Raw genomic sequence first — 26,151 nt, 5'->3', positions numbered from 1 at the left:
CAATATTGTAAGGTAGAGGTAGAAAGAGTTTTCAGTGTCATCTTTTTGCACCTAATTTCTATGTTTGTGGAGAAGATAGACTATTTCAGGACAGTTTTAAAGGACTAGTGAAGTAAATGCTTGGGTTTTGACTGCTTTTTGGAAGACTGTATTTGAAACAAAACTTTTCATTTTGACTATGACCTTGTGATCGAGTATCTTAACTAAGATATTAGATTGCTGACTTTATGGGAAAAGTTCTCTGTCTCCTCTTAACATGTCTGGAGATACAAGTAAGGAAAATCTATTCAGCAGAATTACATAAATGCAATTTGTTTATGTGCCTTATTTGTCCATAATAGTTACAAGTTCTTAGAAGCTTTTATGTATTGGAACAGAGTGTCTGGAAATTAATTCATTGTAACAGAAAGAGAATCAGGCAGATAATATTTCACTGCCTAGATTTAAATGAAACAAAGTGTGGGAGGCAATTAATTTATAACATTTATCTTTTGAAGCGGAGTATTCAGAAGTGGCTCCAATGGCTTCAAGCAGCCATTTCTTATTCTTGTTGGGCTCTCTCCTCGCTGGGGTCTCACAAAGAATTGCTGTTTCCATTGCTGTAGAAAAAGGAGAAGGATGAGGGCCATACACAGAGAAGCTGAGTGCTTTCTCCAAGCAAGATGTAAACCGTGTGGGAATTCCCAGACTTCATAGGTTTGAGACAACTGGGGATGATAACGTGCATTCTGCTTGTCATCACTTCACACGGACTATTTCCTTAAGAGAGAGTGACTTTAAAACATTCTGTTGCTTTCCAGACAATAACGAGGGAGCTCAGTTGGCATCGCATCAAGGAAGTGGGCACGTTGGTTCCTGCTACCCTCAGGAATCTGGTGCTCAGAAAGAACTGGAATGGACTTCGACCATCTGTTGGTTGAAAGATGTAAAATTCTGTCTCTCCACATAATTACTCAGATGTTCTAGGGCCATAGTGGAGTTTAAATTTTTTCTGCAGATACTTTCTCTTGGAGTAAATACTGTTAGTTATGGGGTCTGCAGCCTTTGACAATGTGAGGAGGTCAGTGAGAAGTAGGTAACTGGGAGCCCACACAGTACTTTAATAAAGACTTAGTGAATGCATTGTTTTAGGCAAGAAAAATGTTATATCCCCATCATATTCCCAAAAAGCATTTGCAAGCAGGACAGAAACTGGAGAGAATATTGTAACCCATTGCTGTGAATGAGAGGTTCTTCCTCATTTAAAATAAAACACCACCACCTCCACCACCACCCTTACAAGTGGTACAAAGGAACATCAGCTTGATGTACCTTGAGGAATAAGCTGAAAATCATACTTGTATAAGAAGGCATCGTAATTATGAATAGGGTATTAAGAAAAATGTAAGAATAATGAAGCCTGTGTTCACTGTGAAGGGCTTTTTCTGGCTCTATTTCCACACCCCTCAATTTAGACACAAATATGGAGGAGGGGAGTATTAAAAAGGTAATCAAGTGCTTAAGGCACTGTTGAATGTAAACTAAAAAGAAAGATGTGCTTTCAGAAAGTGGGCATTTCCCTGACTGGATGCCACTGAGGCCAAAGGGTAAAAGACAGATCTGTTTTGCTTGCTGTAGGATCAGGAAGGATCCGTAGTTCTTGACAGATCCTGAGGTATGTTACAGCTCGTTCCTTCAGCCAGATCTGGTCAGCAAGTTTCCTTTTTTGTGCTCGCTGTTAGGTGAAGTGTAACGCTTGGGAAGGAGAATGCTAAGCTCGTGTTTAAGGACACAGCCCTCTAAATTTGTCTCCAGGTTCTTGTTTGTGGTTTGATATCCCCTAACTGAGGGGAGAAGAATTCCATTGCTGCACTTAAAACTGCAGCAGGCAGTAAATGCCTTGTGCTCATTAGTGAATGTTCCTTCTGATTTGGGCTGGCACTTATAATGGGTAAGCAATTTTTTTTTTCTTCACACAACTTTTGCAGCCCTAGAGCAAATGAGTAGCTGACAAGCTTACTTTTAACAATGCATAGCTCAAATTGTTATTTTCTTAAAATAGGATTCATATTTTTCTCCAAATCCCTCTTAATTCCTTGCAGATGTTTGTTGTATTTTGCCACATCTCCAAATGGAAACACTTGATCCTTGAAAAGACATAATGGAAGTTTAAAAAAAAAAACAACAACAAAAAAACAAAAACCAGCTCACACACACTAACAAAAGATTGTCCGCATATGGTAGCGTATTAAAGGGAGAGGAAAATCTCGTTGCCTTTTCTTGTAGTTTGTGTTCAAGGCCCGTGCTACCTGGAACCAAGTTGGTGTGAATGACGGGGAGACGGGGACACAGTTGGAGAAGTATTCAAAGACTGAAGTTTTTGTCATTCCAACATCTGTGCGGCAGCCTTGGTTTCCTGTCCCTTCCAAAACCGGTTTGAAAACTGAGTGTTGATCCTCGTTATGTGTGACATGCAACTGGTCTGATGAAGCTGATGCAAGAACCTGAGCTTAGACGCTACTGCAGCTGTGCTCTCGTGTGACTGAAATCAGTTTTCGTTAAAGCTAAACAGAATTAAGCTATGCAGAAGCTGTAAAAAGAACAGATTTTACAGCCGTGCATGCTGAAGTTGAGGAAAATGTCTTATGATTTTCTTCCATAAAGGTGCAACAGTTCTGGTATGGTACTTCCTTGTGGTTTTGTTCCTTCCAGTGTGCTTTGTTATTTATGTGCACATAGCTCTCCAGAAGGAGAACATGGGAACGTTTGGGGTGTGTTGCAATACTTGCCAAGCTCTCCAGACCAGCTAACTCCACTGTTGTTCTTTTTCCTCATATTTTACAGGTGTCTCAACCATTTTGAATGGTTGTCAGCGCTGCTACTAGTTTTGCAGCCAGGTCTGTATGTAAAGCATGAGGTTCCTAACAACTCTGGGGAAGCTCACTAGAGGAGATAGCTGTGCAGTGTTGTCCTGGAAGGGCTTTAGTCAGCAGAGCAGCGTCTCTGGCTCGGGCAGTGACCCCTGAGTGATGTGCTGATGAGTTTGAATGGAGTCCTCTCAGATCCAGGGAAGGGTCTTGCAGTACCTCTGAAGTGTCTCAGTATCTCTGCTCCTGTAGCAGGAACAAAACAGTTGTGTCTTGATAGATGAAATCTGCAGGCTGGTATTAGACTCGCTGTGTTGAGAGGTTACAGATGGTCTGTGACACAAAAACAGGAAGTCAAAAGAAAGAAGCCTTTTCTTTACTCACTTTCTGTGGATCAGTGAAGACATCTGAGTGTATTACCTGGTTCTTCCCGGTGGAAGACCCACAGGTGATAAATAAAGGCTATGGTGCTACACATCTGTGGCGCTGGGCATACAAAGTACTTTGGTGTAATGAGGAGTGTGAAGGTTGTTAGCAGGCTTTGTCATCTCTCTTCCTGGGTTCAGAATCACAAAATCACCTAGGTTGGAAGAGCCCTCCAAGATCACCAAGTCCAACCTCTGACCTAACACTAGCAGTCCCCACTAAACCATATCCCTAAGCTCTACATCTAAACGTCTTTTAGAGACCTCCAGGGATGGTGACTCCATCACTTCCCTGGGCAGCCCATTCCTTGTGCACAAATTGCAGTTTTGGAGTTGTTTTACCTTGCAACCCTGTGGTACATTCCCAAACTGAAAATAACAGCACAGACAAAGGCGTCCAGGTCCATCTGGAGTTGGAAGTTAGCAGGAAATGATGAACGTAGTGCTTTGAACTGCTGCTGTCATTGAGAAACACGGGCTACGCTAACAGCAAGAGCAGCGGTGATTTTTAAGTTAATTGGATTCAGCTTTTCTTTTCATACCGTTTGGCGTACGGAGCAGGTTACCTAAAGGGGCAGTTCCACAGCTCAGGAGATCTGTTCTCGTGGAGAGCAGCTCACCTTATGGAAATTAAGGCACAGAATTCAGCACAGTTAACGCAGGTTTGCACCAGCTGACTGGAAAGGTCTCATTCATGCGATTTGATAACAGGCTGCCATTGTCAGGAAAAACGTATGCAAAAAAAGGAGGTTACAGTAGCTTGCCACCTCTTTCCCATCTGTAAATCAGGTTTTTGTTAACTGTCTAACATTTAATTTATGAGCATTTAAACGTTTTAACATGCATGTAGTTCTTAATTATCTGTGGTACTAGCATTAATATACATAGCTAAGATCTTTGGAGAAAAAAAAATACGGTTTTCGTATGTCAGCATCTGTTCTAGAATTAAATTTCTTTTGTTCTGTGTTCTTTACCTTATTTCTGGTTTGATTTAGCACGAATCTCACAATTGAGTAGCTTTAATTCTGCTATAGACACTTGGATTCAAAGGTAATTGAGGCATTGATGATTGATCAGACTTCTTAGTTTAAATAAACTTTCTTTATGCTGTAGTGCTGGTCTTGCACTCAAAATACTAGAAAGGCATGGGTGTTAGTCTTAAAATGCTACTGATGTATTTGTGAGATCCTGGTTCTCTTTGGTTTCATGATCTCAGGTTATTTTTCCATGCTCCAGTGTGTGTTAAATGCAGCGTGGTCACCGTGGAGGAGTATTTTCGTAATGCTGTGCTTTGCCTTTGGCCTTGTCCTGTAGTGCAAGACTCTATTTTTTATTTATATTTTTATGCCATACCTCACCTGGAAAACAGGGATGTCCTTTCTATGGGATTTTGTGCTGTAATTTCCACAGCACAAAAAGTGGGGTGGGGAGGTGATATCTTACAGATGAGGAACAGAGGCAAGAAAAACGTGAAACATGGAAGTGCCTGTTAAATTTAGGAATTCACAGTGAAACAGAAGCTGATTTTTTCAGAATATTTAGCTCTTTCTGTCTTGAAAGCAAAGGATCGACTTCATTTTCACTCTTAAGTGCAGGGGGAACACTGGAGATCAGGTGAGTCTGCGTGCTGCTCTTTAGGACACTTGAAGCTGTGTTGCTCCACAGTTGTTACTCTTTTCAGTCTTTTACTCAGTCCTGAACTGCTGCAGTTTTGGCAATTGCTAGCAGGAAGAAAAGCAGGAGAGAAACCTCCACTGTGAATAATAGTTTTTTTCTAAAAGAAATTTAGTACCTGATCTGATGGTACTCTGAGAAGTGTTACCTCTGACTCCCAGTCCTCCAATTTTAAGAGGTCCTTGGCTTATTTAGCATCTGAGAATGCAGATAACGGTGCAATCCAGTCAAATCCCTAAAACCTATTTGTTCACCTGAATTTGTGAGCTCCTTCTCTCTTCTTTTCCGTCTCATGCCTCATGTGCTGTGCATGTTGCAGGTAATAAGGCAGGAGCAGGTCAGAGCATCCTTCGTTGCGTAATCCCGATAAATCCGTTCAGCTGTGATTTGAATGAGGCATGATTTTTTATAGATTTTTATTTTTTTTGGAGAAAATGACACAATAGATTTTTTTTTTAGAGAAAATGACACACAACACCATACTCCAAAGCATACGCACAAAGAGGCGAAGCTGAGGATTGTAGGCAACTTTCTCTCTGTCACTTTCTAAATCGAGTGTTGGAATATTTTTAGCCTTAATGCCGTTGTAACATTGAGGCTTATTTTCATGTGTATAATAGCTTTGGCTTTTCAAAAAAAAAAAAAAGTAAACTGTAATTGAATTTCAGGATCCTGCTTTTGTATCTGCGCGTGTCAGCATAGCTCTGCTTGGAGATGGGTGTTAAAAGCATTCAGTGGCTTTGCCAGGGCTTGGGGTCCGTGCTCCCAGGGCAGGAGAGCAGCGATTTTCCTCCCCTACACATCAGTGACACCTACCATGGCATGCCTAAAACACCTCTCCTGTTTCTGTGGGTGTGAAAATAGCCACATACGGGCGTCAAAACAAAACTGGTGAAGCATTTGGAAAATTTCTGGACATTGAGCTGTAAGCTTCAGGATCCTACACACGTGCAAGCTGACGGAAGGTGTAAAAGAAGTGGCACTGTTTTGGACAGCAGATCTGCAGGCTGCAAGCAAGGTGCATAGGAAAGAACACAAACAGGGTCAGCAGAGCTCTGGCACTCAGCCCAACCCCCCAGAATGATTTTTTATCTTCAGGGATTTCCTGATCTTATTGTGGTTTATGTGGTTTTTAGCCTGCGGTGAGTTTCTGTCCGTTATCTGGAGTTTGTGTAAAATTTGTGCATTCACTGGGCTTTTACTGAAGAACTTGACAAATCTGCTCTCTTGTTTCATGGGACAGAAACGTTTTTATTATTTTAAACTTGATTCTGAACTAGCTTTCTCATGCAATCCCCTACCCTCTCCATGCGAGGAGTGAGCACTCAGTCTGTATTCAGTGTCTTCATGCCACCTGTGATGTTGTAGACCTCGATTACCTCCTCTCTGGGATGTTTGCAGGCTGAAGAGCACTAGTGTAGGCAGTCCTCCTAGTGGGGATGCTGTTCCCATGCCTCTGATGGTTCCCGATGTGCTGTTGTGACTGCTTCTCAGTTCTAGTGTCAGTTTTGAGATGATATTCATGATGGTTTTATTCCCAAAACACGGAGCTGTGAAAACTCTTTGGGAAGCAAGCTTTCGAGAGCTCTGTTACCCATGGGCAGAACCACTTGGGGTGCTTGGCAGAAAGGAGTTGGGCAAAAAGCGATCCGAGGCAGATAGCTGGCTTGGGAAGCTGCGTTCCAGAGCACTGAAATTTAGCCAAATTGCAAGAAGGTCGAGCAGCAGCCTCTTGGATCAAAGGCCAAGTTGCCTACAGCAGAAGTGCCAGCAGCAGCAGCAACTAAGACAACTTGAATAATGCACATTTTGAGGAAAATGTGTGCAAGGTACTTGCTGCTGTCTCCTGGATCTGTGCTGGTGCACAGGCAAGGCACCCCCCAGTTGACGGCATCTTCGTTTGCTCTGAGCTTCCACAGGGATGTGTGCTTTTTAACTGGAGAAACAAAAGTAGTCTTCTTACGGATTGCCCCTAAAAACTGAACTGTCAGGCGGCTTTAATAAAGGGTTTGCTGCTGTCTTTGTGTACTGCTCCTTTCTATGCAAAGTTTTTAATTTAGGTCTGTGTTTAATAGCTTTAGCTACTCTGAAGCAGACAATGAAGCTGCTTTTAAATGGTATCCATTGTTCCTCTACAGAGTTGTATCAAAATTAGTGGATATAATGAAAAAAACAGCCCAGCTTTGTCTTATAATGACTTTCACCAAATAAGGGAAATAAAAATAATCGAATTTGCCGTGTGTGTTGGCCGTTGTCACTGCCATAAAAGTTATACCAGCATTTATAAAAATTTGCTACCTCGGTAATTTAATCTACATAACAACCTAAGCTCGTGGAGGGGCACAAATGCAATATTACTTGTCTTGAAAAAGCCAGGTCCTGTTTCTGAAGCTGTTCAAAATGCTACTCTGACAACAGCGGTGAGAAACAGGAATGCTAAAATTAACTATTTAGTCATGCTAATTGATTGCATTATGCAAGGAGGTTGTGAATTCTTAATTACGTGGTTTTTAATAACCTATCTGCTATTGGTTTTGTGTAGATCATCCTTTGCGGGCTGGAAGTGCCAAGTGCAGGATAATTCGGTGAACGATGTGGACTATTTCAGCTTCTTGTTTTCAACCCTTATAGGTAATCCATGTCAATGTCATAATTTAGAATTAGCAAAATGAAATTTTGTTTTGTTAGTCAATTGCTGGATTTAATTTGGAATAAATGGCACAGTAATTACTTCCTGAGAGTAATTCTAATATCGTTGCTTCTTTTTGTTGTGGTATATCCTTTTTTATCTTGATCTGATTTTTGACACCCTGTTTTTTTTGCTTTCACTTGCCACTTGGGCTGAATATTTGCGTACTTTTCTTGATGTCTAGCAGATTTCTGCTGAAAGAATGAGGAAAATCTATATTCAGCATATGGCTTGAATGAGAAATTTCTCGATTTATTTGAACGCATTTTATTGGTTCATAGCAGTACAAATGAGTGCCTTTTGGATTTCCTGTGGATGCACTTGCGCCATCAAAAACATTCCATCAGAATAAAGTAATCAAACTACATTGAAGTGAGCTGCCCGTGGTTGTCATGTGAACAGAACGACTTCTGCTGCTATATTCTTACCCAGATACAAAAATAATTCTGTTCTGCGGTGATGCAAGTTTGAGAAGTTACAGTGGTTAAAATGGCATCGTGGTACTTGGAAACGTTTCCCAGTGACTTGCCCTGTACTAAAGAGACTCATTCGGAACAGCCACTTGGCATTCAAAAATTACCTTTTCTTTATAAAGCACTGAAGGCAGCTGTATTGATGATGCAGAAAACGAAAACAAAAATGAAGTGACTGTTTTGGAGCAGTAATTCTGTTTCACCATAACATCTAATACCTGGCTGGAAATAATTAGCCAAATGATTTTTTTTTTTTTTTTTTTACCTTGAGGCTGTGTTAGAAAGCTCCTGAGCTACTGTGAACACCTAGCGAATTGTCTTGTGTTATATCTTTTTTTTTTTTTAAGACAAGCAACTTGAAAATGCAATGTGGGCTTTGTGTTGTCTTGAAATACCACATTAGATTTTAAATTGCTATTCCTTTGATTGTTAAAATATAGGTATTCTCTTTTGGAAATCAGAGCTTGTATTTTGATACTCAGTTATGTGGACACCATTTAAAAGACAGTTCTTTTTCCATGATGGTGTTAAAAGTGGAACAGTGCTTGGCTTGCCTTGTGATGCTGTTGTCCTGCTTCTTTTTCTCTAGGGTTTTCGAGAGAGGAGTTGACTAGTCTCCAGGGACTTAGAGGAAAACCACACATTAGCCAAACACAGCTTTCACCTGTCCGTCTTTACCTAACAGATCTGGACCAGTTTTTACACCACTGGGCTGTGACAGAGGTAATACATCAACACTAATCCTAACTGACAGCATTCAAACTCAAGATGCTCTCTATCCTTTTCCACAGACGCCTAAAATATTGTCATGAGTTGAAAAAGAATGAAAAATATTACAGTTATCAAGCTGCTAATGTTTTGTTTTTTTTTTTTTTCTAAAGCTATTGGATAATATTTTGAAGGAAGCTGCTTTAAAACGTGAATGTTCAGATGTGGTATGCAGAACAGTGCTCACAAAGAAAAAAATGGGTGGAAACCTCAGTGGGAAATACCGATAAGATTAAGACCAACATTTTGGCTTTCAAAAATAAGCTAGTTGTAAAAGTGTTAATTATGAAGAGTTTTCTTTGAGAAGTTCCTTTGTTAACTATAAAACAATGGCATTAAATTAGATTTTTACTTCGATATAATATTAAGTTGGCATTGATGGTTTAGAATAACTTCTGATGCTTAAACTTTGATTAAACTTCAATCAAAGTTTACTGGATTAGAAACTTCACTGTGAATTTGGTACCTGTTTGTAAGGTCTTAAGTACTGAAAACTAAAAGCATAATTTTATTGTTGGTTCTAAAGGGATCTGAGCCACCAGACTATTCAGAACAGGTGAATGTTGGTTTTCGTTATGGCTCAACTCTTTATTGCTTAGCCCACAGAAACCACTTCAAGGTGTGAAATCATATTTTAATGACATGTCAATTTTATGGTATTTATGAATTTTGTCATGAATACAGAAAGAAAGACTGTAACACCTCTATGATATATTTTGGTCTTTTTTGGTTCAAGAAAGCAGCATAGGTTTTTTTTTCTCTGAACGTGTAAAGTTTAAGTGATAATCTACTGAAACTAATGATAGTCCAAAGTATATATTGCATATGTGCTATTTTCTGTAGGAAATTATTTTAAGTAAACTTATTACTTGGTACCAGGATTGACACACATCCTTAGATACCCTATCTTCAGTTAGTTTCAGCTGAGGAGCAGCTGAACTTTCCTTCCTTCTTTTTTTTTTTTTCTTTTTTTTTTTCTGGGCAGTAATGATGTGTTTTTTCAGCAAAATGCTTTTCTCCAGTATTGGAAGACCAGAGTGTTTCTCTCCTTGTTCTGTACAGAGCACAGGGTTGTTCCTCTGTCAACTCCCCAGAGGGATCACTTGCAAATCTTTCTCAGAGAGTTAGAGTAATCCCATACATCGGAAGGATTTTATATATATATTTTATCTGCTTTTGAAAATGCCACCCCTTGCATCCTCTTTGTGTCTATGTGTCAAAACTGGTTCAGAAGACCACACAATAGGAATATTTTCACTTGGGGACAGTGAAGTAGTTGGGTTATAGATAGCTTGTTTGTGTCCTTGGTTTTTGCTTGCAAATTTGATAGGCTTCTCTTAGCACAATCTTTTTGGTGCTTTGGTGTCAGCAAGAAGAGTCGTCGTGTGCAGAAACTTGCTTTTGTTGAGTACCTTTTCTTGGGAAAGATACAAGTTGTTCTCTCAGGTTCCCAGAAGTGGATCTCAGGTATTAAACAAAGAGCTGCGATTAGTCATGGAAGGGGATTCGGACACCACGTGGAACATGGCAGTACTGATGCATTTATGGGTCTGCCACAAATCTTTCCTGGGGACTAAGTCAGGAGAGAAAAATAGGAACAAAAGTCTGTGTATAAGGAGCACAGGGACCTGGTCTGTGGTATTTTGTAGATTCTTACGATTGTTACAGCTGCACAAAGTCCAGCTGGAAGTAAAACTCTAGTGGTACACTGCAGGGGCCAGCACTTTCTAACATCTTCATTAGTGACCTGGACGGTAAGGCTGAGTGCACCCTCAGCAAGTGTGCAAGGTGGCACAAAACTGTGGAAGGACTGTGTGATAGATCAGACAGTTATCTGCCAGTCTGAGGGACCTGCACAGGACAGAGAACTGGGCAGAGAAGGACCTCACGTCGTTCGGTAAAGGGAATTGCAGATTCCTGTGCCTGGGGAGGAATTACCCCAGGTACCAGTAAGTGCTGGAGGCTGACCAGCTGGAAAGCAGCAATGCGGAGAAGGACCTTGGGGTTCTGGTGGCTGACCATAAGCAAACGATGCACTTTTCATTCAGTAAATTTTATGGGGGGTCTCTTTTCCTTGTGTTGTTCCTTGTTGAGTACTGTTCTCCTGCTTCAAACGTATTGAGCTGTATTCTACTTGTGTTCAGTTTGAAAACAAAATATTCCAGGGACTGTAGTCCAGAAGAATTTAAGGATTTAGAGGCTGAACCATTTAAACATATTTAAATCCAGGCTTAGAAAAAACCTTTCAGTTCCTCAAGATTTGCCAGGAGTACCTTCTACAGAGCAAATAGTTTCCACCAGGTATGGAGCAAGCTGTTCTTCTCCCCAAAAAGACAGAGCAGCAGCCCTTGGGGAGAAGACAACTACCAGCAAATTATGAAGATCTTTTCTAAAACTCCTTGAAGACAATGATACAAAGGCAAATGTGATGGGAAGAGCATTGGGTTTGGGGCTGAGGCATGGGCTTGGAGACCGTGTTCTTCAAAGTGGATGTAGTTCAAGGTGTTGGTGCCGTTGTTGTAAAGGTGGATGTCTTTCAAATCTCAATGACTTTACCATCAGCTGGGAGAAAAACATGCAATGATCAGTAGTCTTCAAGTTTTCGGTCAGAAAACAAAAATACCAGTGAGAAATTTCTCTGTAATTGTTCCCTTGCCTAGGCAGGGAGTTGCTGAGGCACCGGGTGCCTTCCCAGTGCTGGGGCCAGGTGCATGCCATGGTGTGTGGTGGCTTTTCAGTAAGAGGAAAGGCTTTTTACTCTCGTGAGATATCTGCAGTGCTGTCTCCCATTCATTGATACAATTTCAGATTAAATTTTGAAGCTTTTGCAGAAAATTCTTTCATTTAGATGAAGTGCTACAGGAAATAATAAACTCAGCTTTAATTAGTCACGCTTCTGGTGTGGCTTTTGGTGGAACCGAGCAGAGGCACAGCCTCTGAATACTGCATCTTTTCCTCTTTCAATTGCCGGATAAGCAAGTTTATGGTGGTGCTGTATTATTAAGCAAAATATTTGTAGTAGTTTTGAAAAATATCTAGTAAATGAAACCAGCCTTTCATTATCTGCAGAGCAGGCAGTGTCCTGAACTCTAGTTATGTTGAGAGTTTTCTCTCTAAAAGACTTTTGATGTTGTGTAGTTACAATTCAGGGTTTTCTCTTAAAGGAAATCTATTTTATTGTGGGTGGAGATAAAGAGCTGGTGGAGTTAGGGTTCCACAGCCTGGTTTCCTATGAAAAAATGAGAATTTGGTGATCGGTGGTAAGATGAAGAATCTGTCAGCCATCCATCCTCCACCACTAGTTCTGTCTATGCCGTTGGCTAGTGTTTGGTGCTCTGCTATAAGATTAAAGCCGCAAGTGGTGGTTTCCTGTAAGGTTTTTGGAAATGAGCAGCTGGAGGAGAAGAGGCTGTGGGTAAGCACAGAGCCATATATAACCAGGTGTAAAGGAAAAGAGTGACTGGAGGCGTTTTCAGATGGCAGATCGAGCTCGTTGCAACAGAACCACACGCTACCGAGTGCAGCGGGTAAGCAGAACTGGTGAAGAGACCAAACAAATGCACTCCTGATAGGCGTTAATGCTCCCAAGTGGCTTGTAACAAAACCCTTCTGAGGTGGTTGGTGGTTGGACGTTTTGTCTAAAGAGCAGTAATTGGTAATACTGCAAATCCAAAGCCACGTTCCTGATTGTGTGGAGGCTTTTAGGTAATGGTGATTTTCACTCGAGGAGCAATCCTTAAGAAAAGCACCCCTTTAAATGCCATTTGGTGTGACTGTAAAGGTTAATCTTCATATTTTGTCGGAAAGAGCTGAAATGTAAATGCGGAAACCTTGGTTCATCTTCTGGAGCAACTTATACTTAAAATGACTTCTGCCTTATTAAAGCCAATTATTTACAATCATATCCCTGCAGCTAAAATAGATGGGGCTCTAGAATAAATTGTTGCAGCCTGAAGGGCTTCAGACTTGGTTCATTTTAACTGTGCCCATAGTGTTTGTCGGTAACATTGTTCACTCCCCTGTAATTGAATTGCTCCATCAGAATCAAATGAAATAGTGCCACCAGAAAGGAACAGATTAACAAGGTAACAGCGTATACATGATAATTTCTGGTGTTACAATATTTGATGTTTGTGACATTTGAATGCTTGTGGGGGGGGAAGCAAACCATCGTTCTGAAGTCCTGCTGGAAGTCTGGGTTCTGGGATTATATTCAGCATGTAGTTGACTTGAAGGAATAAAATAGCAAAACGTTTCAGAGCAATAACTGGTAAACTCAGCTATTAAGAGAAGACTGGAGTTCAAAAATATTGGGATGTATGTAATTTAATATGCTAAAGTGTGTCAAAAATGGAAAAGTTTTAAAATGAAGTAGTTGTGCAGGCTGTATCTGCACGGACACGCTATGGGAAATCAGGACACATCACAGACAGCAGGTCAATGCGTATGAATTAAAGTCCTGTGAGGATGTCGACCTTTAGAAGTAAGAGGTGGAGATCTGATGCCGTATCTTAGCCTTAAGGTCAGCACTTCAGAAATTACTGTATTTTTAAGATGTAAATTTTGAGTTGGAATACCTGTAAGATTTCAGCTTGTGGCCTTTATTGAGATACCAAGATTAGAGATTCACTGGAGAGAAAAAACAGTTGAGTCTAAATAGTCTGAACTAAAAAGACACTGATTTTTACCTCCTTTAAGGGGGGGAGATTCAGTATAAGCCCATTACTGTTTCATAAGGATGAATCATATCCAAGTTTAATATTTAGGAATAAAAATGCCCTTTTCTTGAAAAGTAATGCAAGTTCCAAAGAAAAACAGAGAAAGAATAAATGGAATGCATCCCAACAGCTCTTTTTTAAAGATGTCTTCCATAATTTTCTTAAGATATAAAACTTTAAATAACAGTATTTAGGGCCAGAGCTTCACTGTACCTGTATCTTGTATTTCCAGCATGTCTTGGGCCATTTTATCGCTGGCAGCTGATACGTTACCGCGTGTTGCTAACGTGAATTAATGTCTCCATAGTTACTGTGCATTATGCTATAAATTCACATCCTGTTTTGTGATACCTAAACTAAATTTGCTCAAAAAAACAGGCTTTTTGGGCCAAGCTAGCTTCCCAGGTGTATGGTTTTCAGCGTTTTCAAGCTCTTCTGTTTGGAGAGGGGGCAAACATGTGAACCAGACCTTTGCTGTTTTTCAGGTGTGGCTTCATCTCCTTCTAGACAGCATGTTAACTGTTGAGTATAAACCCTGTTTTTGTCATGAAAGGAAGAAATAGTACAGATATCTGTCATTTAGCAAGAGAGTAGGACTGCAGCTAATAGCTCTTTGCCTCCTCATGCCAAATCTTACCAGGACCCAGATTTTAACACATGACCAAGCTGTTGTACAGCAGGTGAGCAGTGGTGATTGTCACCTAGCCATTTGTGTCCCATGGCAAATAAAGATAACTTCACTTGGTTTCGTTGACTTTTAATATAGGTTTAACATCAGACTGCATGCCACAGCCTAGGAGCCTGTGTGTAGGCAATTGCTGGGGTTGTGTGCTGCAGTTCATATTTCCAAGCCAGTAACTGGACATTAACCATGCTTTGTAACCCATCTAATCTTTGGAAATATGTACAGTATCAAGATGTAGAACATAATATATGTTCTTACTCTTTATAGTTCTTCTGTCTTCCTCTTCTGTTACCCTGAGAGTAAAGCTAGACATGGTGTTTTTTCCCCTGTTGCACAACTATGTGATGTTCTGCCACAGACTGCATTTCTTTTTTTTTTTTTTAACCTAGGTTTTATTTTCTGGATTTGTTTTGTTGTGATCGTGTGGGTTTTCTATGTTGCTTTTTTTCTTCTTTTTTTTTTGAGTCACTGAATCAGGAATACCTTTCACATCCGCCCCTGTGAGCTTAGCCAAGGCAGGTGAACAAAGATCTCTTGTTGTACGCAGCTTTCTCAACAACTCAGGGCACTGTTAATATTGCCCTGTCAAATCAATTTATTTCAGAAGGAGAAGCAGCACCTGTCAAGGGAGTACACTGTCTGATAAGCCAGGGAGCTCGGGGAGAAGCTGGCCTAGCTTCAGACAACAAGCTTCATTGCCTGCCCCATCACCTGAAAACTTCTCGTTTTCCACGCTCCATAGTAACATGTTACACGGGGTAGGGTCTCGCTTGAAACAGGCATTTCACCAGGGCTTGGGAATTGGCTGCAGAACAGCCCTATTGTATTTTAGTTACCGCTCTCTCAGGCGGATGTCGACGTGAGTTGAAAAATGCATTTTAAAGTTCACATTAGGATATAGTGTCTGGTGTTTGCCAACTTTCTTTTAGAATAAAATCACTGCCCTGGGGTCTAGAGGGGCTCTGGTCAGGCTCCGTGTAGCGGCTAGCTAAAACACTTCGTTCATTATTTTTCCTGCCTGCTTGGTTCCTCTCCACGCTCATACTTGTGCGTCTCTTCAGCGGAAAGTCAGTAATTTTCTTTGAAAAAGGGAATGCTTGGCAGCATGGTTAAACTTGAAATAATACACAGATTTTTCACTGGGCAGTTGCTGATAAAATATTTCCCTTGAGGCTTTTTGAGCCCAGAATCTATCACGTTGTGGGAAACCCGGAGTGAGTTAGGGAGTGGGAACAATCAGACACATGGACAAAGCACTGCTGTTGGTTCATCTGTTATCCTCTTTGCTTTTGCCATGAGGGCTCAGATTGAGGTTGGGCTTCCTCCTATCTCTGTCTTTTGGAGTTGAGAGCATCTAACAGATGAGCAGTATTAAGCTGACGGATTCGTCTGTAGGTTAGAGCCACAAAAAGCCTGTTTCAGATCAGATTAGGGGTCAGTTAGGTTGGCTGTCAGCAGCAAAAATGCGTTTTAAAAACTCATCCACCTGAAGATGACTAAACTCGCAAGTGACTTGACCCATCTTCCGAGACCCGATACAGAGTGTAGGGACAAGGGGGCCGAGCAAAACCCACTTTCTGAAGGATTTTCCTGTCAGAGGGCCAAGCATGCCCAGGCAGGTGCCTTCCTCTCAAAATGGCGGCTCTGCTCCATGGCTTCAGTCAGGGTCCGCAGAGAGCCACCATTTTAGCTGGCTGGTGTTGGAGCATGTCTTTGGTACAAGCAGGGAGGTACAAGCAGCCCCTGTAGTGGTGATTGCCTCAAGCTCTTGTAGGGAACCCAGGGCTGTGGGTGTAGGGCCTCGTTGGTGCGCTGGGGGCCTGGTCTGGTCTGGTGGATCAGGCTTGGCTCGAGAAGCTGCCAGTGAATGATGAAGCCTGTGGTATTTGTTGCATAATAAGTGTTAATCCCTGCATTTCAGAGCATGCTTTTCTTTGGTTTTGACTTAATTTGCTCAAGTGGGCATTCAGACAAAATTAAAAACAAAATAAAACAAAACATGAAACCAAACCTGTCGTAAAATGCTTGTCTCAAAAAGGCATCCCTCCCTTCCCCCCCCACCCAGTGATCCAAAAATGCTCATTCCCTGTCCATTCACCTCAGTAATACCCTGAAACAAAATTGCCCTGGCTTTAGTCCAAAACCAATCTATGAATGCTCCAAAAATGTGATAAATGCTAATCAAATGTAAAATAATGAATCAGCTGTGACATTTTATTATGGAAATTAAACATCATGCAAACCCTTGCCTAAGGAAAATAAATTGTCAGGAAAAATACTAATTTTCATGTGATAATTAAGTTTTCTTTGCTTTTCATTTCCATGTCTAATAACGTTTCAGTTTCACTTTTTATAACATGTATTTGTTATGAAAGCCATTTCAAGCAGGATTTAATTTATAGAATTGCAAAGGCTCACCACTCCCACTTAATTGTATGAAAATAAAGCTTGGGTGTAGGGAACGCTTGTGCTGTTCTGAGAGTCAGAAGGATCTGAAAGGTTGACAAACCAACTTGCCAAATACTCTACACTTTGCCACAACCCTCATAAGAAGCTCATGTTTGATGTTGTGATGCCAGCTTTCCTTGCCACTTCTGGAAAAATCCGTGTCGGCAAATTTTACCTCATGAAATGCAACCTGGCGTTTAAGGGAGGACCTTCAGCGACTGGCAGGGCAGTTCCAGGGGTGAAGACCTAAGCGGGGATGATTAATAATGGTTTTATTAATAATAAACTGTGTTTTGCTGGGTGGGCCAGGTGAATTTGCCTCCTAGGTCTTCAATTTGTTGACCATGTATTGAGTTAAAAGGGATCTCCCGAACGTACTGTCTGGTGTCACGTAATCACGAGCATGTAGCGTACTCCTCTGGTAAACTTCCTGAGCTCTCGAGAGCAATGAAAGTCCCCTGAACGTCCTCTTTTAAGTTTTTCATCGTTGTCCTTACTAATTTCCATCCCGCCTGTACCCCAGCCAGCCGTGAGCACCACTGTTCAGTCTGAGTTCACCTTTCTCAGTGAGGAGCGACCCTTATGTTGCATGGTACTTCAGAAATGGCCTAATAAGTAGGGTCTGACAGAGCAGTGCTGAACATCTCTTTGGTAGCACTTGGCACTTCTATCACCCTCATCTCTGGTTTTCCATCATAAAAGCTATTTGCCTGTGGTTGTGTCACAGTCACCTCATGATCAGCACAGTTTTCTCCTCATTCCCAGTAGTTAAAATTCCTGGTTGCATACAGAAGTTTTATTAGTCTCCATGGGCACGACTTTCCACTTTTTTTTCCCACTGAATTTCCCTGTCTGTTATCATCAGACCCATGCAATCTCTTCCATAGGTTACTCCAGTCCTCCTGTCTTGGCAGAGTTTCTCAGCCTCGAGCTGTCAGCCGCCGCGTTTCATCAGCGTGGTTTTACCTTTTGTGCGCGTGTTACTCATGCAAATACTGGGTCACGCTGGCTCAGGGCTTGCCCTTGACAATCCCCAGCGGTAACCTCCTGTCTCAGCTTTACTGCAGTCCTTGACACTGCTGAAATGCAAATGTCTTTAACGTGTTCCTTGGGAATACTCCCGCGTGCTTCATATTTTATCACTTTCAAATGTCAGTGTGCAGAAATAGTGCCATATCCTGGATGCAGCAGGTTTAATAATATTTATGTTTTAAATACATCTATAGTATCAATTATAAAGGTATTCAGTGCAAGAGTGTCTACAAAACTGTCTTATAAATATCCCTAGCAGTGAAATAAAATACTTGCACAATGATTTGTGTAATCCTGATCACTATTAGCAATGTTGTAACAGCCTTTTAGTCCATGTTCTTCTATCAAGCAGGCGTGTTAACAATCTCCTGAATTTGGCCAGCTGCAGCAGGGCTAGAAGCATGTGAGATCTAGTTTTGAAAACAGACAAGCATGCTTCTGTCTCACCACAAACGATACTGCTTGGCCATTTCTTTGGATAGTTAAGCCAACACCTGCATCCACATTGCTTGAATTTTGTTTGCATACCTTGAACTAGTGGTTCTTCTCCTAGGCTTGGGGGTTTTCTTCAGATGAAAATGTTGCAGGCTTTTATTTTTGACAAAGGGCGGGTGAGGTTTTCTGTTTTAGCATTCTTGTTTAGGTGTCTTGACTTCCCTGATTCATCTTAAGATTCAAAGCCAGCGCAGTATCACCAAATTGTATCGCTCAATTCCGATCGATCTGTGAAAGCTTTCTTAGGTCATTTTTTGTTTTCATTTAGTGAGGTATCTTACAGGAATTTTTTTGCTTAGTCAAGATATTTGTAAATTTAGGGACATGGGACTTTGAGAGGGAGAAAACTGGATCTTCTGGCAGTTACCGGGTGGTCATTACTGGTGATGTCCTTATGCTGCTAACATTGCTTTCTAAGGGCTTCAGTTGATCCTGTAGAGGGGTAATATAAGCACCAGAAAGTTTTTGGCAGCTCTTTAAAACAAGATTTCCCCTTTGTGGTATTACAATTTGTATCAACTATGAATATAATATTTTTAGTGACATAGAGGGAAAGTAGTAGCAAGTGGATCTTTGCTAATTTCTTCATTTAGATTTCTTTCCTGTCCTATTTTGTTTCCTTCTTGCTATTTCATGCTTGTATATATAATAGTATTTGGGAGTTGTTTTCTGAATTTCTTCAGCTCAGAGGAAAGGCAGTGTAGGCTTGGCGAGGCTTTGTAGGCAAATTGAGTACTTCTGGCCTTCTGTTTCTGTCACAGAGGTTAAAGGAAAAAAGTGACTACCGACAAAATTAATCGTGGAGGTCATCTGCTCTTTAAATGCTGAACAATTTATGTTGACAGCGTTAATCTTAAACACTGTCAAAAATCCATACTTCCAGAGACAAAGCTGCTGTGTCCTCTGTAGTACTTTGGTACTTTGTGCTTAGGTTCCTCAGCGAAGTGTGTGGCTACACAGTGAATGGTCTCTGGTTGCATGTTGAAGTACTTACCTACAACTTGTTGTTTCATTAAAACAGATGATTTGTCACAGCTTGTCCACTATACCTTCACAAAGTCAGTGTTTCGACATTCTCCAGACTGGCATCTGTAAATATCTGGTAAGTAGTACTTTGTTTTCTGCGTTAATTTCCTTGTGAGAGATTCTGTAGTCTCAATAACCCTTAAGTATCTTTCTTCCATATTTTACACAATCTGTGTATAACTTCAGTGTTTTTCAAAAATTTTCAACAAGATCAGTGGAGTTTTAAAATAATAGATAATTTTAAATATCTAAACTTAGATTTTTTTCTTGATTTCTGAGCACTTCAACTTGTTTTCAAGCCGGGATAGCCATAAATGAAAGCTTTCTAGTTCTACGTTTTTGGTTTGTTTTGCTTATTTTTTATTTTTTTTTAAAGTGTGGAACCATTATCCCTTGTCCTGTCACTGCACTCGCTGATAACGTGATCTGACAAATGCCCACAGCCTGCTGAAAAATTACCGGTCCAGAGCTTCCATAGGAGCTGGCTTACCTGTCACCATTTTCTGGATTTTGGGGGTTGACTTAAATCACAGCCTCTTTGAAATGCACCAAGCGCGTTATTATATTTATACTGCAAGTATTCAAAAGTGTGAACCCTTCGTTGCTCTTTGTAGCTTACCCCATGTGAGTAAGCATTCCAGTGGGATATATTCCAATCAAGAAGTACGAGCTACTTAAATATGACCTTTAAAAACAACAGCAACCCCCCCCTAAAAGAAACAAATGACCCTGTTGAGTGAACCGTCTCTGCCTAAAACTGTGTATGTGCTGGTGAGCAAATTTGGCTACTTTAAAACTCCTTAAATTAATTTCTTATTGAGGTAATCGATGCCCAATTAGCAATGTGTGTGTTTTTTAAATTATTTTATCATGCCTATAAAATTCAAACTCAAGCCAATACTTTAATTTAACAGCAGCAGAGCATCACACCAGCTGTGGGCCCACGATGTTTCGTTAGCTTTCATTTAACCCCGATCACAATGCTCCATTCCTGTCCAGCATGTCAGATTTCTACGGAGACCAGCCCTGGTGGCCCCCAGTAGCTTTTCTGTCTGGAGAGTAAATCTGAATCTCCTTCTGCCTCAGTGACTGCTCGCTGCTGTTTGAAGACAGAGAAGGGATGCTCTGTCCCATGATATATGCTTAAAAGGAAAGACCTGTTTTGTCCAAAAGCTGCTTTTTGTCCGCACCATCCTTCAGAGGAAGGCTTAAAGCATTTTCTCTCTGAATACATTTGAGATGAGTGATGTGTTTATTTCGGGGGATGGCACGAAGACACGGGTTTTCTTATGTGGTTACAGTCACTGTTAGCCGCCTGTTTGTATTGATTTTTATTTGAAAGCCGGTGGTTTACAAGATTTGATTCTAGATTTTGGCCTCTTTCTAACTTGCAACATCATACACGCAAAAAACAGTTCAGTTTTGAAAGGTCTGTGTGTTGCAGGGATCTGGAGAAACAGATCAAAAACTTCAAAGTTTTGCCTGGGCTGTTGTAGGAAAGCGAGTGACTCTATCCAGACTTCTGGGTGGAGGATTTTCAGTTTGGGGAATGAGAAAAAATCTCTGTAAAATATAATACAAGTGTTCTGGTAGCCCTTCTTTAACTGGGGGTGACTGCTAAGGCTTAAATACTTCTAAACCTTATTTTGCTCTGGGTATCAATTTCTAAGCAAAATAGGAATTTTAAAAATGGAGCAGTATGTGTTTACTGTAATAGAAACAAAGTAATATTTGTTATAATAGGGAAGAATAGCAACATTTGGCATTAGATGTTTGTTTAACAGAAAAACTCGTGTATAAAGTGATGAACTCGGGGATTTTTGTTTTAATACAGGTTGGATTGGTTGTAATACCCGACAGCACAGCTGGGTCTGTTCTGTGTGCCATAAATAAGCTCTTGGATCAAGCTTGCATCCTAAGTGAAAATCTACACAAGTTCCTAGCCTCCTGTTGTTACAGTCTGCTGTACTTCCTGCTAACTTTAGACAAAGAGGATGCAGAACATGTACAGAAAAGGTAACGTTGCTTTTCTTACTCCGTTAATTGCCTCTGCCTTTATCACCTAAACATAACAAGTATTTAGAGATGTCAAATGAAAGGACAGCCCCCCTTGCTTACTACCAGATAGGACTGTGATGTAAGAAAAAAATCTGCAAACTGAGCTGGAATTATTTGAAACAACAACTGAAGAAGGTATCATCTCAAAGCTTTTATTTCCAGTTGTTCTAGTTAGATGCCAGAACAATCCTAGCTGCAGAAAGGTAAATATTTATACCTTAATCTGTAGCTTTACCCTTTAGTTTCATTAGATGCATTGAAAAGCAACATGCAAAGAATTTGTCTTTATAAGCTTGTACTTGACGTGACGGTTCAGCTTTAACAAAACTTCTCAGGAGTCATTCTGTAGACTGCAAATCCATTTGATTTTAAAAAGGAGGAAAAATAAAAAAAGCCACAGACACCAGATTTCAGTAAGTTTATTTACCTGCGTAGCAGAAACGTCTTTTAACAGTTTAAACTTCAGAATTTTTCCTATAACCGTGCCACATACAAAGAAGTTGTTCAGAGTTGATTTTAGATGTGTTCTTAAAACCAGACTCCTCCTTCATTTACTGTATTTAATGACTTAAATAGTAGAAAAAGCTGATTGCATTACCTTCATATTAGGGGGCAGGAGGTTGACTCTTGAGAGATTGAGGTGTATTTTAATTACAGATGAAGTCCTCCCTGCTGCATCAAACAGAAATTACACTGTAGAGGAGCTTCAGCAACACTGGAAGCTCCAGGGCAGAACCTTAATTTTTTTTCCCCAGTATTGTCCATAATCTTAGAATAGTTTAAGTTTAGTGTTTGTTTGTACTTAAGTTTAAATTTTAAAACTTAAGCTTAGTGTTTGTCTGTACTGTATCTTAGAATAGTACAAGTTTAGCGTTTGTCTGTACAAATTTTCTGCTTCAGCTCTAATTGAGGGTGTAATCCTGCCACGTGGTTTCCACGCAGAGGTATGTTTCCTTGTAGAAATACAAGGCGTAGGTCACAGAAGTGTATTTGAAGTAATCTTCCCTCATCATTTCAATTTTTTGTTCCCTGTTCCTCTCAGGGATATGCTGTGGGGTTCGTGCATCTCTGCGTTAGCGCTCCTGCCACGATTACTGAGGGTGATGCTGCAAAGCCTCCAAGTGAGCAGGATCTGTCGGGAAGAGCTGCCTGTGGTCGCTCAGCTGCTTCGCTTGCTAATGCAGCACGGGCAGCTCAGGAGCCACATGATGACAAATGAATTTCTGGTGCAGCAGATTATCAAGGACATTATGGTAAGAAACCTCCTCTCGTCTCCCAGAGGCCACGAGGATAGACTTCATGTTTATGTTTGCAACTTAGTGCAAACCCCGCACTTGGTAAAACACAAGTTACAATTTTATTTGTCTTAGTAGTGCAGGCTGCTGCTTCTCCCAGCTCCTGTACTCACTGCACAGGGCAGGCAGGTTTGGTATTGAGCTTGATTCAGCCCAACAAAAGGCACTGAAAGGGGACGACCTGCCCAGCCTGGTTGATGCAGAGCTGTGCCAAAATAAGAAGCTACTTCTTTCTGTTTTGTTGGAGCAGGGGTATGTCTGTGTATAAAGACGTAATTAAATCAGACAAACTCCCTTAAATACATCTGGTTTTGTTTTTTTAACCACTTAGGAATGGTAAGGCGGTGAATTACTGGCCCGTGGTCTGGGTTGGTGTGTTGGTAGCAGCTCTGCTGCAGGCTTGGGCATTGAGCTCTCCCTCATTAGAACAGCCCTGCTCATTTGCATTTTGATGGACTACAAATGGCAGAATTGGAAAGTAAGCAAGCTGCTGCAATTAAAGAGTAAGGAAACGCATCTGATACAATTCACACACTTCCTAATGTAACACTGACTCAACGTACCAAATAATAACACTTAATCTGACATAATTAACAGGCACATCGTGTTTAAATGTGTACATGCATGTGGGTGAACGAGGCTCTCTCGTATCTTCAACAGAGCACCTGGTTAACTGTAGAAACAAAGTGAAGCTTTACTAATACTGCTGGTGAAACTGAGTTTTACCCTTTTATTTTCTTTTTCCCCTTCTTTCTAGACACTGAAGAGTGGCGAAGTCCAAGAGCAGTGGCTAACAGACCTCCATTACTGTTTCAACATCTACCTTGCCTCTCACCCCCAGGGACCTGGCCCTATGAACACGGTATATTAAAGAGGTGGAACTGCATTTATTGTAAAGCATTTACTTCTATTTAGTTTCAAATGGAAGATGTTGGAACAAAGCTTGTCCATTTTTTTTGTAAGTGAAACAATAAAAATTTTACAAAGAACTGCACGCTTGCTTCTAAGAGCTTTCTTTTCAAGCAAGTAAATGTAACGCCACTCAATTTCTTTTTGTGAAAGACCACAGGGAGGGGTCAGTTAAGGAATCTTCTTGAAGCTTAAGTTCTTGTAGAGAAACAGTGGCTTTTATCGACTCCAGTCAGCTATTATTTTTAAGCATTGCATTAATTAGAATAATTAGAATTATGTAACATCAGCTAGAAAAAAATAATATATTTTGAAATTTGAATAACTTATTTTTTGTGAATTCGTATTTTTAAAGGCTTTATGCAAAGTAAATACTGTACACTGGCAGCTCCAAAGCTAAAACTAACAAGTTTTCATCTAGAGCAGGCCCCTGTCCTTTCTTGCTTTCTGTAGAAACTCGTTTTATGCATATATAAAAATACAGTTATTAACAAATAAATAATTGGGGATTATCTCAAAAGTAGAAAACGTACCTAGCAATTTCCATAGGCTGTGGAAAGACCTTTATGTACTGCGTGATTTTTTTGTCACCATTTCTACTTGTCCTTCCAAAGCCATAGCTAGCTGAGAATGGAGCACGAGGTCTGTACTTCATTTCCTGCTTAGGTTTTGGAATACATTTAATAAATTTGAATACATCTATTAAATTTGAGGTGAAATGGAACAGCAGTCTTTTAGCACTGTTACATCTCCAGTACAGTTTCAGTCCACTGAAACTGCCTTTAATAAACGCGTTCAAAATTCCTACTTTTGACAATGGAAATGTTTGTGAACCGCTGCAACTGCCCTGCAATGCTAGGCTCAGCACTTAATTTTCTGTTTCCAAATGGAGTTCAGATTTCATCCTGTCAGTAAATAAATTAACAGTTGCATTTTAAAAACTAATTTGTACACAAAGTGAAGTCCAGCTCCTTAGCAGTCTGCTTGGCATGTAATGCTGATATAATACAAATTGAAGATGTGTTCGAGTTTAAAATGTAGATGATTTGCACGTTACGGAACAATTGCATTTATACCAGGATCTGTTCCTTGAACTCCCAGGTCCTGTTTTCCTTAGTGCTTCACTCTTGTACTTTTTGATTTTGCAGCAGTGGTCGGCCTCATGTTGTACGAAAACTGCTTGGATCTTCCCATGTTCTCCAGCAAATTAACGTACTGGAGGTTGTTTGCTGGAAAAGACCAAAATAGTTCTGATGAGTAACTCCAGCTGAGAAAAAAGTTTAAGCTGCACTGGGTTCTGCAGTTCACAAAGAACCTACCAGGAAACAAACGTGCCCTGTTCCTCACGTCTCACTGGTGGTTTATCTGTAAAAAGAGTTCTTCCTCTGGCACTCAGTACAACCTAAACATGACAGTCTGTTTAATTTGGGCATAATAATGGAGCTTAATTTAGGATTTACCCTTATGAGAGTTTTGGGGCTGATGGTTCAGCCACTAATTAATGCTCCTGGTTGAGTTTGCTGAAGAGCAGCGAGAGATTTTGTTTAGCAATATCCCTGTCCTCTAATGATAGGTGCTGGGTTGTTTCTGGAAGATAAGGGCAGCTAGTCCAGGGTTAAAGCAAGTGCTTCCTGAATTACTAGAAAGTAAAACAGAACAGCAGCTGCCCGTTCGCTGCAGTTTTGAGTCTGGCTTAACATCAGGACTCACTCATTCAATGTTTTTATTTAGTGTAATGTGCTACAAGCAGTGTGTATTCTTTTCCCAGTTTTGTAGAGATTGGATGCAAACATTCCTTCTAATGCCAATAGTTCAAAAAAAAAGCCTCCCTTGTAGCTTCATGAACACTTCCGATATTGACACTGAAACAAAAAAGGGGGCTTATCTTTCTGGCCTGCTGCAGAGAGCTTCTTCAGCTGTCATTTACTGAATTGACAAAAGGTATCTATATTTAAAAATATATATATCATCAACTTCCATTTTCCAAATACTTTAACTGATAACACTCACAAAGGCATTATTTTCCCAATCCTCAAGAACAGTTTTTTTTTTGTTTTTTGTTTTTAAACATCTACCCATTGTCTGTACATCCCATTACACACTCATTCCTTTTCTACCTGTCCTTCCTTCCTCTCTCCCACTGCTCCTTACTAATTTGCGTATTTCCTTTCGCTACCTTCTGTGCCCACTCCGAAGTGTTTGCTCTGCTTGTGCCAAGGAGTTCAATGAATTTGGTGCCAGTCTCCTCTGAGAGATTTGTCACCGCGTGCTTTTTCCACGAGCTCTAGGAACATGAAAACTAGGGCTGATAGTCAGGCTTCACCTTCCCCGCCGCACCTCCTGCACGAGAGGACTCAAACTGAGCAGTCCACGCTGACCTACTCCAGGCACCGACGTCAGAAGTGGAGGATCTGGCATTAGCCACTGACAGCTCTGAACTTTTCCAACAAACGTAATGTTGTCATGCACGAAGGCAGCCAGATGAAAAACATGTTATTGTCTTTAAGCGAGGGCTAAAGTTCCCCCAGCTCCTATTAGGTGAATAAAAGTGGGTAGTGTTCTGCGGGAACTGGGCAGAGTTCCTATCACCGTCCTATTCGTCACCAAGTT

The 26,151-nt window shown here is 40.7% G+C and overlaps 2 protein-coding genes across 12 annotated transcripts in view; one reads left to right on the top strand and one right to left on the bottom strand.

Moving 5' to 3' along the window:
- Positions 1 to 23,626, top strand: part of TEX10 (testis expressed 10) — a 50,449-nt gene extending 26,823 nt beyond the window's left edge. For all 4 annotated transcript variants that reach the window (XM_027451850.3, XM_027451849.3, XM_038174669.2 and 1 more), the window contains exons 10-15: positions 7,488 to 7,576; positions 8,697 to 8,830; positions 19,275 to 19,355; positions 21,114 to 21,295; positions 22,380 to 22,590; positions 23,390 to 23,626. In XM_027451850.3, coding sequence (XP_027307651.1) covers positions 7,488 to 7,576; positions 8,697 to 8,830; positions 19,275 to 19,355; positions 21,114 to 21,295; positions 22,380 to 22,590; positions 23,390 to 23,503 — 811 coding nt within the window. In that variant the 3' untranslated portion in view covers positions 23,504 to 23,626. The remainder of the gene's footprint in view (positions 1 to 7,487; positions 7,577 to 8,696; positions 8,831 to 19,274; positions 19,356 to 21,113; positions 21,296 to 22,379; positions 22,591 to 23,389) is intronic.
- INVS (inversin) overlaps positions 21,741 to 26,151 on the bottom strand; it is an 88,809-nt gene continuing 84,398 nt past the window's right edge. For all 8 annotated transcript variants that reach the window (XM_027451847.3, XM_013107045.5, XM_013107048.5 and 5 more), the window contains one exon: positions 21,741 to 24,770. In XM_027451847.3, the coding sequence (XP_027307648.2) occupies positions 24,655 to 24,770 (116 nt within the window). In that variant the 3' untranslated portion in view covers positions 21,741 to 24,654. The remainder of the gene's footprint in view (positions 24,771 to 26,151) is intronic.

Source organism: Anas platyrhynchos, chromosome 2 (assembly GCF_047663525.1).
Source record: "Anas platyrhynchos isolate ZD024472 breed Pekin duck chromosome 2, IASCAAS_PekinDuck_T2T, whole genome shotgun sequence".
Taxonomy (NCBI): domain Eukaryota; kingdom Metazoa; phylum Chordata; class Aves; order Anseriformes; family Anatidae; genus Anas; species Anas platyrhynchos.
This window is presented reverse-complemented; position numbering and strand designations above follow the sequence as displayed.